This window comes from Colobus angolensis, unplaced genomic scaffold (genome assembly GCF_000951035.1).
Source record: "Colobus angolensis palliatus isolate OR3802 unplaced genomic scaffold, Cang.pa_1.0 Scaffold1, whole genome shotgun sequence".
Lineage (NCBI taxonomy): Eukaryota > Metazoa > Chordata > Mammalia > Primates > Cercopithecidae > Colobus > Colobus angolensis.
In genome coordinates, this window is record NW_012110918.1 from 16,307,735 (window position 1) to 16,319,301 (window position 11,567).

At 49.9% G+C, this 11,567-nt stretch overlaps 1 protein-coding gene across 1 annotated transcript in view; it reads left to right on the plus strand.

The window, feature by feature from the left end:
- The window catches only part of CCDC40 (coiled-coil domain containing 40), a 65,386-nt gene that overhangs the window by 3,008 nt on the left and 50,811 nt on the right, over positions 1-11,567 (plus strand). Inside the window, exons 4-7 of the mRNA XM_011958072.1 lie at positions 4,441-4,564; positions 6,392-6,570; positions 7,695-7,778; positions 7,853-8,072. Coding sequence (XP_011813462.1) covers positions 4,441-4,564; positions 6,392-6,570; positions 7,695-7,778; positions 7,853-8,072 — 607 coding nt within the window. The remainder of the gene's footprint in view (positions 1-4,440; positions 4,565-6,391; positions 6,571-7,694; positions 7,779-7,852; positions 8,073-11,567) is intronic.

An 11,567-nucleotide genomic window follows, 5' to 3' on the forward strand; every position in this document is an offset into this window, starting at 1 on the left:
ACTACGCCCGGCTAATTTTTTTTGTATTTTTAGTAGAGATGGGGTTTCACCGTGTTAGCCAGGATGGTCTCGATCGCCTGACCTCGTGATCCACCCGCCTCGGCCTCCCGAAGTGCTGGGATTACAGGCATGAGCCACTGTGCCCAGCCCAATTTTCCTTAAACAATCACAAAGTTACAGAAAAAAATGAAGTGCAATAAAAAGGATCTTTTGTTTTCTTAAACATTGGAGAGTGAGTTGTGGATCTGATGCACCAAAGCCTTCAAATGCTTCTGTATGTGTTTCCCACAAACAGCTGTGGCACAACCTTCAACATCTGGAAATTGGGCCAGGCATGGTGGTGCACGCCTATAATCCCAGCCCTTTGGGAGGCCAAGGCAGGTGGATCACTTGAGGCCAGGAGTTCGATACCAGCCTGGGCAACACCCTAAATGATGCCTGAGCATTCCTTGGAAATGGAGCAAGGCAATTTCCAGAATTTTTTTTTTTTTTTTTTGAGATGAAGTCTCACTTTGTCACCCAGGCTGGAATGCAGTGGCATGATCTTGACTCACTGCAACCTCTGCCTCTCAGGTTCAAGCAATTCTCCTGCTTCAGCCTCCCGAGTAGCTGGGACTGCAGGCACACACCATCACACCCGGCTAAAATTTGTTGTTTTTAGTAGAGATGGGGTTTCACCATGTTGGCCAGGCTGGTCTTGAACTCCTGACTTCAAATGATCCGCCTGCCTCAGCTTTCCAAAGTGTTGGGATTACAGGCGTAAACCATCGCTACAGGCCAGTATTTCACATTTTTGATGCCATTATAAATGGTTTCCAATTGTATGTTGCTAGCATGTAGAAATACAATTGGTTTTTTATACTCACCTGACGTTCTGCCACATTGCTAAAGTCCCTCACTTTTAGACTAGCTTTGTTTGTAGAATCCGTAGGCTTTTTCACAAAGATAATCATGTCGTCTGAGAAAAAAGGCAGTTAACTTCTTCCTTTCCAATCCAGACACCTGTTCTTTCTTTTTCTTGCCTGATTACATTGGCTAGAACCTCCAGCACCATGTTGAATAGAAGTGGTGAGAGCAGACCTCTTGTCTTGCCCTGATCTTACGGGAAAAGCATTCAGTCTTTGACTGTAAGGCGCCATGTTTGCTGTGGGTGTTGTAGATACCCTTTATCGGGTTAAGGAAGTTCCCTTGTATTCTCGGTTTGTTGAATGTTATTGGGTGGTTGTTGTTTTTTAATCATAAAAGGGTATTGGGTTTTGTCAAATCCTTTTCTGTGTCTGTTCAGAAGACTGTATTTTCCTTTTTCGTTAATTAATTTGGCAGATTACATTGGTTGATTTTCAAATGTGCAGGCCATGCTGCACTCTGAGATAAACACAGGCAGCCACTTTGGAGCAACGTGAATGTCGGTTCCTCGTTAAACTCTTGGTTTATTTATATTCTTACATCTGCATAGACTCAGGCTCTCCATGTGATTCACTGGGTTATAACCTGTTACTGTCATTATGTATTTTGATGCTCAGTTTGGCCGACGAGGGCCCATTTAAACCAGCTTTTGTGTCGTCTGATGCACCTCCATCCTTCTTTGAGGACTTTCTTGCTTTCTGGCATGGACTGCCCAGTCTTAGAATCAGACGTTTCTCCAGGAGCCCTGTTTCTGTTAGTGGAAAATAGAATTTAGAAGTTATGACTTGGGTGCTGGGGTCCTCATTGATGCTGGGGTGTCACTGTCCCCAGGCCCTCTCAGTGGCAGGAGATAGGACCTGTGTGCATGTACTGTCCATACTTCCCCCACATTTATGTATGTTCCATGTACACAGATATTCTCTCACATCTATATTTATTGGAATACACCCCTGCCCCCGGCCTTGGCTCACAATAGCACCTCTAATTCCATCTCACTTCCATAAGGGATCCCTCCCAGTTTTCTCCTCTTCTGTTTTTTTTTGAAACGTAGTCTTGCCCAAGTAGCTGGGACTACAAGCACTCACCATCATGCCCAGCTAATTTTTGTATTTTTTGTACAGGGGGGTTTCACCATGATACCCAGTCTGGTCTTGAATTCCTGGGCTCAAACAATCCTCCCACCTCAACCTCCCAAAGTGCTGAGATTACAAGCATGAGCCACCGCGCCTGGCCTCCTGTTCCATATTTGTAGCTCCTTTCTCCAACAGGGAGAAGCCTGGCCCCATGATCCTTACTATATTCACCAATGTGATCAATCCCCCTGGATGTGACCTGTCTCCCACTCTCACTGCCTTGGCTGCCCCGACCCCCAGCATAGCTTAGGTTTCAGTTGTTCTGGAAGGGGAAATGGGAGTGTGGAAGGGAGGCAGGGAAAGAGGCTGCTTTATACTTCTGAGCACTGACTATGGGCTAGACACTGTTCTGTGTTGTCTTAGGATAACAAACCTATGACATAGGAACTATGATTGTGCCCATTGTACAGATGAGGAAACTGAGAGGTGAAAGGTCATCGCATAGTCACTCAGCTGTTGTGGCAAATGGTAGCTCTTGCTTCAAAGCCACCGTTCTGAACCACAAGGCACCCATCCCTCCTACTCCCCTACCCTGGGAAACCCGAAAGAGTTTCTAAAAGTCACTTTGGAGAATAGCATGTTTCAGTATTTGGTGAGCCCTAATTAAGTTTTATGATCACAAGTGACAAATATAAAACCAAAACCACTTTTAAGAATTTATCAACAACAACAGGCCAGGCCTAGTGGCTCATGGCTGTAATCCCAGCACTTTGGGAGGCCGAGGCAGGCGGATCACTTGAGACTAGGAGTTCAAGACCATCCTGGCCAACATGGTGAAACCCCGTCTCTACTAAAAATGCAAAAATTAGCCAGGTGTGGTGGCGCACTCCAGCCTGGGCGACAGAGCGAGATGCCATCTCAAAACAACAACAACAATAACAACAAAAGCTGGGGAAAGCCATTAAGGGGAGGGTTTCTCATAACAAAAACTATCAGAAAAGACTCTGCAAAACCCACAGTGTTGCACAGAGGTCGTCATAACCTTTCAAAACAAAAACAAAAACAAAAAAACACTTCCTCAAGGACAGCTGCCCAGCAACTGCCTGTCGAAACTTCGAGTGATGCCACCCTGTTGTTGATCCTTACAGCCAAGGAGAATTATCGCAAAACAATTATGTCATCCTCCTCATTTTTCCTTTATTGACTTTCATCTTCCTTTACCTCCCTGAATACAAACATAATTTACTATGGCACCTGTATTTCCACTGCAATGCCCTATCTCCAAATAAGTATCAGTTTCCTTTACGGAACCTCTCTCTGTTTGTTATTTAGGATGGTACATTGCTCAAAACGTAACGTAATTGTTAAAGTAATAGGAAATCACTTGGATATAAAGACCATCATTTGACTTTTGCAAATGTTCAAAATGGAAAACATCTAACTCTCCCTCGCCCAGGGAATTCAGAAGTGGTTCCCCCAGCTCACACCTGTAATCCCAGCACTTTGGGAGGCCAAAGCGGAAAGGCTGACTGAGGCCAGGAGTTTGAGACCGGCTAGGGAACATAGCCAGACCCCACCTCTAAATAAAATATTAAAAAGTTAGGCCAGTGTGGTGGTGTGCACCTGTAGTCCCAGCTCTCTGGAGGCTAAGGAGGGAGGCTCACTTGAGCCCAGAGGTTGGGGATTGCAACACTGCACGTCAGCCTAGGTGGCAGAGTGAGACCCTTACTCAATAATAATAAAAGTAATAATAATAAAGGAGTGGTTTCTGCCTGTCTGGATCTGTAGCTAAGTGTAAACACCCAGGCACGAGAATGCGTGGGTCATGGGATCTTTTGCTCCCACATGCTGAGCACCTCAAGGACGGGAAACCACGATTCTGAGCACCCTCTTCATGAAAGCATGCGGGAAAGCCTCAGCTCCCAGCCAGGGTCTCCCAAGAGGACTGTTTCCTCTTCTCTCCTTTCAAACCAGCCCCCTTTAGGGAAATTTCAATAAGAAAATGTCTTCCCTTCATAAAAAACACCCGACTCGATTTTAACTTTATTTATTTATTTTTGAGAAGGGGTCTTGCTCTGTTGCCCAGGCTGTAGTGCAGTGCTGTGATCTCCACTCACTGCAACCTCCACCTCCAGGGTTCAAGCGATTCTTGTGCCTCAGCCTCCCAAGTAGCTGGAATTACAGGCATGCACCACCACATCCGGCTAATTTTTGCATTTTTAGTAGAGACGGGGGTTTCACCATGTTACCCAGGCTGGTCTCGAACTCCTGGCCTCAAGTGATTCACCTGCCTCAGCCTCCCAAAGTGCTGGGATTACAGGCATGAGCCACCGCACCCGGCCAGGTTTTTTTAAAAAATTTTGATTCTGACAACTTTCACAAATGTAATGAGTTAAAATTGAATAACTTCTCAGTGGCAGTTAATCCCTTGTTGACTTAGTTTGGGTTGTTCTTGCCACAGACAGGATCCACAGGGGAGCCCCAGGGGCAGGTGCTCCCGATGGGCGCATGGCACCGCTTCCGGCTGAGCCACTGGAGCAGCATGGAGTCCTCGGATCTGGAGGAGTTCGTCCCACAGGAGCCAGGTGCCGCCCACCCGCTGAGGTCATCCTGCTGTGGCGGCAATGAGCCACCTGCACGGGCCCTTCTGTGCAAGGGACGCCACTTGTTTGTCATCCATTTGTTACCTGTTTCCTGAGTGGCTGTGAGCTGAAAGAGAAAAATCTTATTAACAGATACGGATAACATTTATTGGGCGTTTACTGTTTTATCTCATTTAATCCTAACAGTGACTGATGAAGTAGTAACCTTTCTGCATTTAACAGATAGTTCCCCTAAGGGCATTAAGGAACTGGTTGGATTAAGTGACAGAATGCAGCCTTCGCTGAGATTCAGTGATGCCCAGCCCCATCTTCTGACGGCCATTTCTCGCTGCCTCCTGGTCTCAGAGCGAGGCATGTCGTGACAGCACCCCCAGGCCTGAATCTGTCTGCTGACTTTCAAAGGCTTTCCAGAACCCCCGTCTTCTTACGTAGTCCCGGCATCCCAGTACTGTGGACACGGGAGGGCAGATCAGGAAGTTGCAAATTCCCTGTGGTACCAACCTGCAGACAGTCCAAAACCTTGCATTACTTGCAAATGACATGAAAACAGCACCTGTCTAAATTAGTAAAACAGAGGCTGGGCGCCGTGGCTCACGCCTGGAATCCCAGCACTTTGGGAGGCCAAGGCCGGTGGATCACCTGAGGTCAGGAGTTCAAGACCAGCCTGGCCAACATGGCGAAACCCCATCTCTACTAAAAAATACAAAAATTAGCCAGGCATGGTGGCAGGCGCCTGTAATCCCAGCTACTTAGGAGGCTGAGACAGGAGAATCACTTGAACCTGGGAGGTGGAGGTTGCAATGAACCAAGATTGAGCCACTGCATTCCAGCCTGGGCAACAAGAGCGAGACTCTATCTCAAAAAAAACAAAACAAAACATAATTAGCCGAGTGTAGTGGCACGTACCTGTCATCCCGGCTACTTGTCACTCCTGAGGGATTGAGGGAAGCTGAGGCAGAAGAACCACTTGAACCTGGGAGGCAGAGGTTGCAGTAAGCTGAGATCGCACCACTGCACTCCAGCCTGAGCGACAGAGCAAGACCCTGTCTCTAAATAAGTAAATAAATAAATAAATTAGTACAAAACAGAACAGGGATCCCTCCAACCTAGAATTATGTAAAGGCCAAAACTAGAGCCTCATTTATTATTTCCTTTCTTTTGCAGTCTTATCAGCTGTTTCACATTTTTAAAAAAATTCAAATCTAGGCTGGGCACAGTGGCTCGTGCCTGTAATCCCAGCATTTTGGGAGGCCGAGGCGGGTGGATCACAAAGTCAGGAGTTTGAGACCAGTCTGGCCAACATGGTGAAACCCCATCTCTACTAAAAATAAAAAAATTAGCCGGACATGGTGGCGGGTGCCTGTAATCCCAGCTACTCAGGAGGCTGAGGCAAGAGAATCGCTTGAACCCGGGAGGCGGAGGTTACAGTGAGCCGAGATCCCACCACTGCACTCCAGCCTGGGCGACAGAGTGAGACTCTGTCTGAAAAAAAAAAAAAAAATGGTATCTAATCCACTAGTTAAGTGGCCACCTTTCTATTCACTCTTTATGTGTAAAGAAGCCTCTCAAAAATAATTTCCTTCCTGCCTACCTTTAAAACGGGGCCCTTTCTCTGGGATGCGCTGAGTCAGTGAAGAGAAGATGGGGTAAATGATGTTTCTGACCCACAGGCCGTTTGGATGCTTTTGCTGTCACCTTCCCATCGTGCTGCAGGAGGCATGACAGCAGCTGTGCCGTTGACGCCCCAGAAGAGAATCACTGAGCCTTCTCTCCAGCAGCTCGGCAACGTGTTGCTGTCTCTCCCCACAGTGATGCCCCCAACGGCGCCCGATGCCCACCCCAGGGAAGGAGACCAGCCAGTGTTCCAGGACCAGATCCAGCAGCCCAGTTCCGAGGAAGAGGCCGTGGCAGAGAACGTGGAGTCCGAGGGGAGTGACGAGGAAGGAGAAGATGAAGGGTCCCAACTGGTGGTTTTGGACCCAGACCACGTAAGGAAGCCTTCCCGGGTTTTACTTTGCCTACACAGATGGAGAATGACTCAGGCCCCTTTCTCTGCCTGCACTGTGACCCACTCCTGACCCCACATGCTGTACTTGTATCTCGCCTGTTCACTGCACCGTTTATAGGCACTGACTGACCTGCCTCTTCGTAGGGTACTCTCTTCTAAGATTGGTACAGGTAAGGCTTGTGTTTCTCAACCCCTGTCCTGTGGGGCCGGGTCATTCTGTGCTGTGCCTTGTGTGGTGTCGAACGGCATCCCTGAGGTCCCCCACTACATGCCAGGAGCATCCCGCCTTTGGTTGTGACCATCAAAAATGTCTCCAGGCCAGGCGTGGTAGCTCACGCCTGTAATCCCAGCACTTTGGGAGGCCAAGGTGTATGGATCACCTGAGGTCAGGAGTTCGAGACCAGCCTGGCCAACATGGTGAAACCCCGTCTCTACTAAAAATACACACACACACACACACAAAAATTAGCTGGGCATGGTGGTGAGCACCTGTAATCCCTGCTACTTGGGAGGCTGAGGCAGGAGAATCGCTTGAACCCAGGAGGTGGAGGTTGCAGTGAGCCAAGATGGCACCACTGCACTTCAGCCTGGGCAACAAGAGCGAAACTCGCTCTCAAAAAAAAAAAAAAAAGTCTCCAGTCATTGCCAATGTTGGGGGTGTCGGGCCCACCTTGGGAGCCACTGCCTTGAGGGCACCAATTGGATCGCAGCTCCCTGCTCTACCCACTGGCAAGGGGAAAAGGCAGATGTTGATTTCGTTCACCCATCAGGAAAGCTGCAGAGCTCCAGGAGCTACAGGAAGGAACTGGGGGCTGCAGGGGGAGGTTCTGTCCCCAGACCACTGCTCCGCCCACCCTCTGGCCCCAGCTCACCATCATTTTGCCAAAATAGGCATTCAGTTCTGCAAGTGCCTGAGATGAGACCATGAGGTGCCTTTAATTTGTGGCTTCCAGAGTAAGAATCCCAAGCAGAAGCAGGGAGCACTCCACACGGAAGTCGCCTCTGGCCCACCAGGGGGAGACCTGTGGCCACGTGGGCTGAGCCCTGGGTTAGGCAGGAGGGTAACCAGGAAGGTAACCGCCTGTGGTTTTTCCATTGTTCTAGCCCCTGATGGTAAGATTCCAGGCTGCCCTGAAGAACTACCTGAACCGACAGATCGAAAAGTTGAAGCTGGACCTCCAAGAGCTGGTGTGTATCTGTCCAGTCTCCCACCCCGGCCGGATGCCCGCGTCCTGGTGACCCTGTTTCTCTCTCTGGTCCAGGCCGTGGCTACCAAGCAGAGCCGAGCCCAGCGGCAGGAGCTGGGGGTGAATCTCTATGAGGTGCAGCAGCACCTGGTACACCTGCAGAAACTGCTGGAGAAGAGTCACGACCGCCACTCCGTCGCCTCGAGCGAGCGCAGGCAGAAGGAGGAGGAGCTGCAGGGCGCCCGTGCACTCTACACCAAGACCTGTGCAGCAGCCAACGAGGAGCGCAAAAAGCGTAAGGCAACCCCGCGGCCCCACACGCCATCGGGTCCTGGAGGGGTTCCCAGGGGTGTCCCCATGTACCATGGCCAGGCACCTAGAAAAGTAAGATGTGTGTGTGTCCTGGAAGGATTCCCACCCTTTTAAGGAGGGGAAGGCACATAAATCAAATGTCTTTTTGCTGTTAGTTGAGATGGAGTCTTACTCTGTCACCCAGGCTGGAGTGCAGTGGCGCAATCTTGGCTCACTACAACCTCCCCCTTCCAGGATCAAGCGAGTCTCCTGGCTCAGCCTCCCGAGTAGCTGGGATTACAGGTACCTGCCACCATGCCTGGCTATTTTTTGTATTTTTAGTAGAGACAGGGTTTCACCATGTTGGCCAGGCTGGTCTCGAACTCCTGACCTCAGGTGATCCGCCTGCCTCAGCCTCCCAAAGTGCTGGGATTACGGGCATGAGACACTGCGCCCGGTCATACATATGTTAAATGGCACCTCTCAGGACAAAGCAGCAAATGCTGAAGCTGCTAACAGCCAGGTGTAGAGACTCAAAACTGGGAGAGACAGGTGGGCTGCAGAGGTCCAAGGACAGGCAAGACCAGGAGGCAAGAGCAGACCAGGGATGCTGGAGGGTTTCGACAGGTGCGAATGCAAGGGTGAGGCCGGGGCTGGCACAACAGTGAGACCCTAGCCCGGGGCCCGACCACCGCAGGGTGTGTGCGGCAGGTCAGCGGGTAGCTTCCAATCAGATAAGACAGTGAGGGCTACAGCACATGCTATGCAACATTACCACTAAAGCAGTGTGCTTGCACAGAGCTGGTCATGTAGGTGACCGGACACAGTGGCTTCCTCTTGTGGCTATGTAGTATTTCAGTCTTTATTTTATTTTATTTTATTTTTTTTGAGATGGAGTCTCGCTCTGTCACCCAGGGCTGGAGTGCAGTGGCCGGATCTCAGCTCACTGCAAGCTCCGCCTCCCGGGTTTACGCCATTCTCCTGCCTCAGCCTCCCGAGTAGCTGGGACTACAGGCGCCCGCCACCTCGCCCGGCTAGTTTTTTGTATTTTTTAGTAGAGATGGGGTTTCACCGTGTTAGCCAGGATGGTCTCGATCTCCTGACCTCGTGATCTGCCCATCTCAGCCTCCCAAAGTGCTGGGATTACAGGCTTGAGCCACCGCGCCCGGCCGTATTTCAGTCTTTATGCTTTTTGATGTTTTCAACTTTCCCAGTCAACTCTGTATTACTCTTATCATGGGGAAATGGCCTACACAAACCTGGAAGAAAACAGAAGCGCACGGCCATCCCAGCTGTTCTGGAAAGAAACATTTTAGATCCTGAGAAAAGTGGAAGAGGTTTCTGGAAATTTCAGAGTTAGGGTAAGTGGGCACTTATCAAGAACCTCTCTCCAGTTACCATCAAATGAACAGAAAACACCAAAAGGAAAGAACATGACATCCACGCTGAACTGAAAGAACCGCATCCTCCAGAAGTAACAGAGTTTAGACCCTCCTGAAGGAGGACACATGCCCCCAACTGCTCCCCACACCTGCAGTGAGGCTGGAGCTGTGGAGCTGGGGTAGAGCACCCGCCGGCTCCCCTCTGCTCAGCGAGGCTGGAGCCATGGAGCTGGGGTTGAGTGCCTGCCGCCTGCCCTCTGCTAGGGCTCAAAGCGTGGGTGGGATTCTGAAAAGATCTAAACACTGGTGGACTCTGTGCTTCCTGGAGATTAGGAAAGGGCTGGAGTCAAGGCTCTTCAACCTGGCAAGACCTGCCTCAAATAGCACCATCTCTGCCTTCTCAGAACTGAAGAATTTGGGCAGCGGTCCCGGCCCTGACCGGGGGTCAGCCAGCACTGCACAGTCCCTTAGGTGAGACATGGGGTCTAGCCCCTGGAGAAAGCCCACGGTCACCTGCCTCATCTGGGAGGGAGACGGAGCCCATCAGTCACTGTATGAGGGTTCTCTAGAGGGACAGAACTAACAGGATAGATATATAGAGAAAGGAGAGTTTATTCAGTATTAACGCAGGATCACAAGGTCCACGATAGGCCGTCAGCAGGCTGAGGAGCAAGGAGAGCCAGTCTGAGTTCCAAAAATGAAGAACCTGGAGTCGAATGTTCAAGGGCAGGAAGCATCCAGCACAGGAGAAAGATGTAGGCTGAGAGGCTACACCAGTCTCTCTTTCCACATTTTTCTGCCTGCTTATACTCCAGCTGCACTGGCAGCTGGTTAGAGGGCGCCCACTCAGATGGAGGGTGGGTCTGCCTTTTCCCAGGCCACTGACTCAAATGTTAATCTCTTTTGGCAACACCCTCACAGACACACCCAGGATCGATACTTTGTATCCTTCAATCCAATCAAGTTGACACTCAGTATTTTTTTTTTTTTTTTGAGAGGGAGTCTGGCTCTGTCGCCCAGGCTGGAGTGCGGTGGCCGGATCTCAGCTCACTGCAAGCTCCGCCTCCCAGGTTTACGCCATTCTCCCGCCTCCGCCTCCCAAGTAGCTGGGACTACAGGCGCCCGCCTCGTCGCCCGGCTAGTTTTTTGTATTCTTTAGTAGAGACGGGGTTTCACCGTATTAGCCAGGGTGGTCTCGATCTCCTGACCTTGTGATCCGCCCATCTCGGCCTCCCAAAGTGCTAGGATTACAGGCTTGAGCCACCGCGCCCGGCCGACACTCAGTATTAATTAGCCATCACAGTCACTAAACCTTCACGCCAAAATGTGAGTTACCAACCGGAAATCCCCAGACCTGAGAGGAGACTGAGCTGAACAGACAGGCAAGCCCAGCCCTGATTCCAAAAACAGCATGCGGAGGCACCAACTGGTAGTCTCATGAGATTTTAGAGGACGTTGTGTCTGTAAAGAGAACAAAGTGTTAGGAAAAGGGGTACGTGAAATTTAAAAATGTAATCATCATCCCAGAGCGTGCAGAGGCGCCAACTGGTAGTCTCAGGAGATTTTAGAGGACATTGCATCCGTAAAGAGAACAAAGTGTTAGGAAAAGGGTTACGCAAAATTTAAAAATATAATCATCATCCCCCCAAAAGGCACTACTAGACAAATGAATGCGTTGAAAGCTAAATTTCTTAACTAAAAAGCCAGTTTGAGGAATCTTCCCCGGAAATAGAGCAAACCCCAAAATGTTGGATATCTTGAGGAGGAGATAAAAGACATGGACAATAGATCAGGAAAATCAAACCAATGTCCATAAGAGAGAGATTTCAGGAGATGAGAGGCAATAGCCAATGACCAGGAGAACAGATGCGTGAGTTCAGGAAAGATGAATCTGCAGATAGAAAGACTTGTGACAGGGCCCGGCGCAGTGGCTCAAGCCTGTAATCCCAGCACTTTGGGAGGCCGAGACGGGTGGATCACAAGGTCAGGAGATCGAGACCATCCTGGCTAACACAGTGTGTTCTAAATGCCACAAGGGTTTTCTTTTTCTCTGGCAGCTGAAAATGCGCTCGCTTGGAGAGATAAGCAATATTCTAACAGGGCCCGGCGCAGTGGCT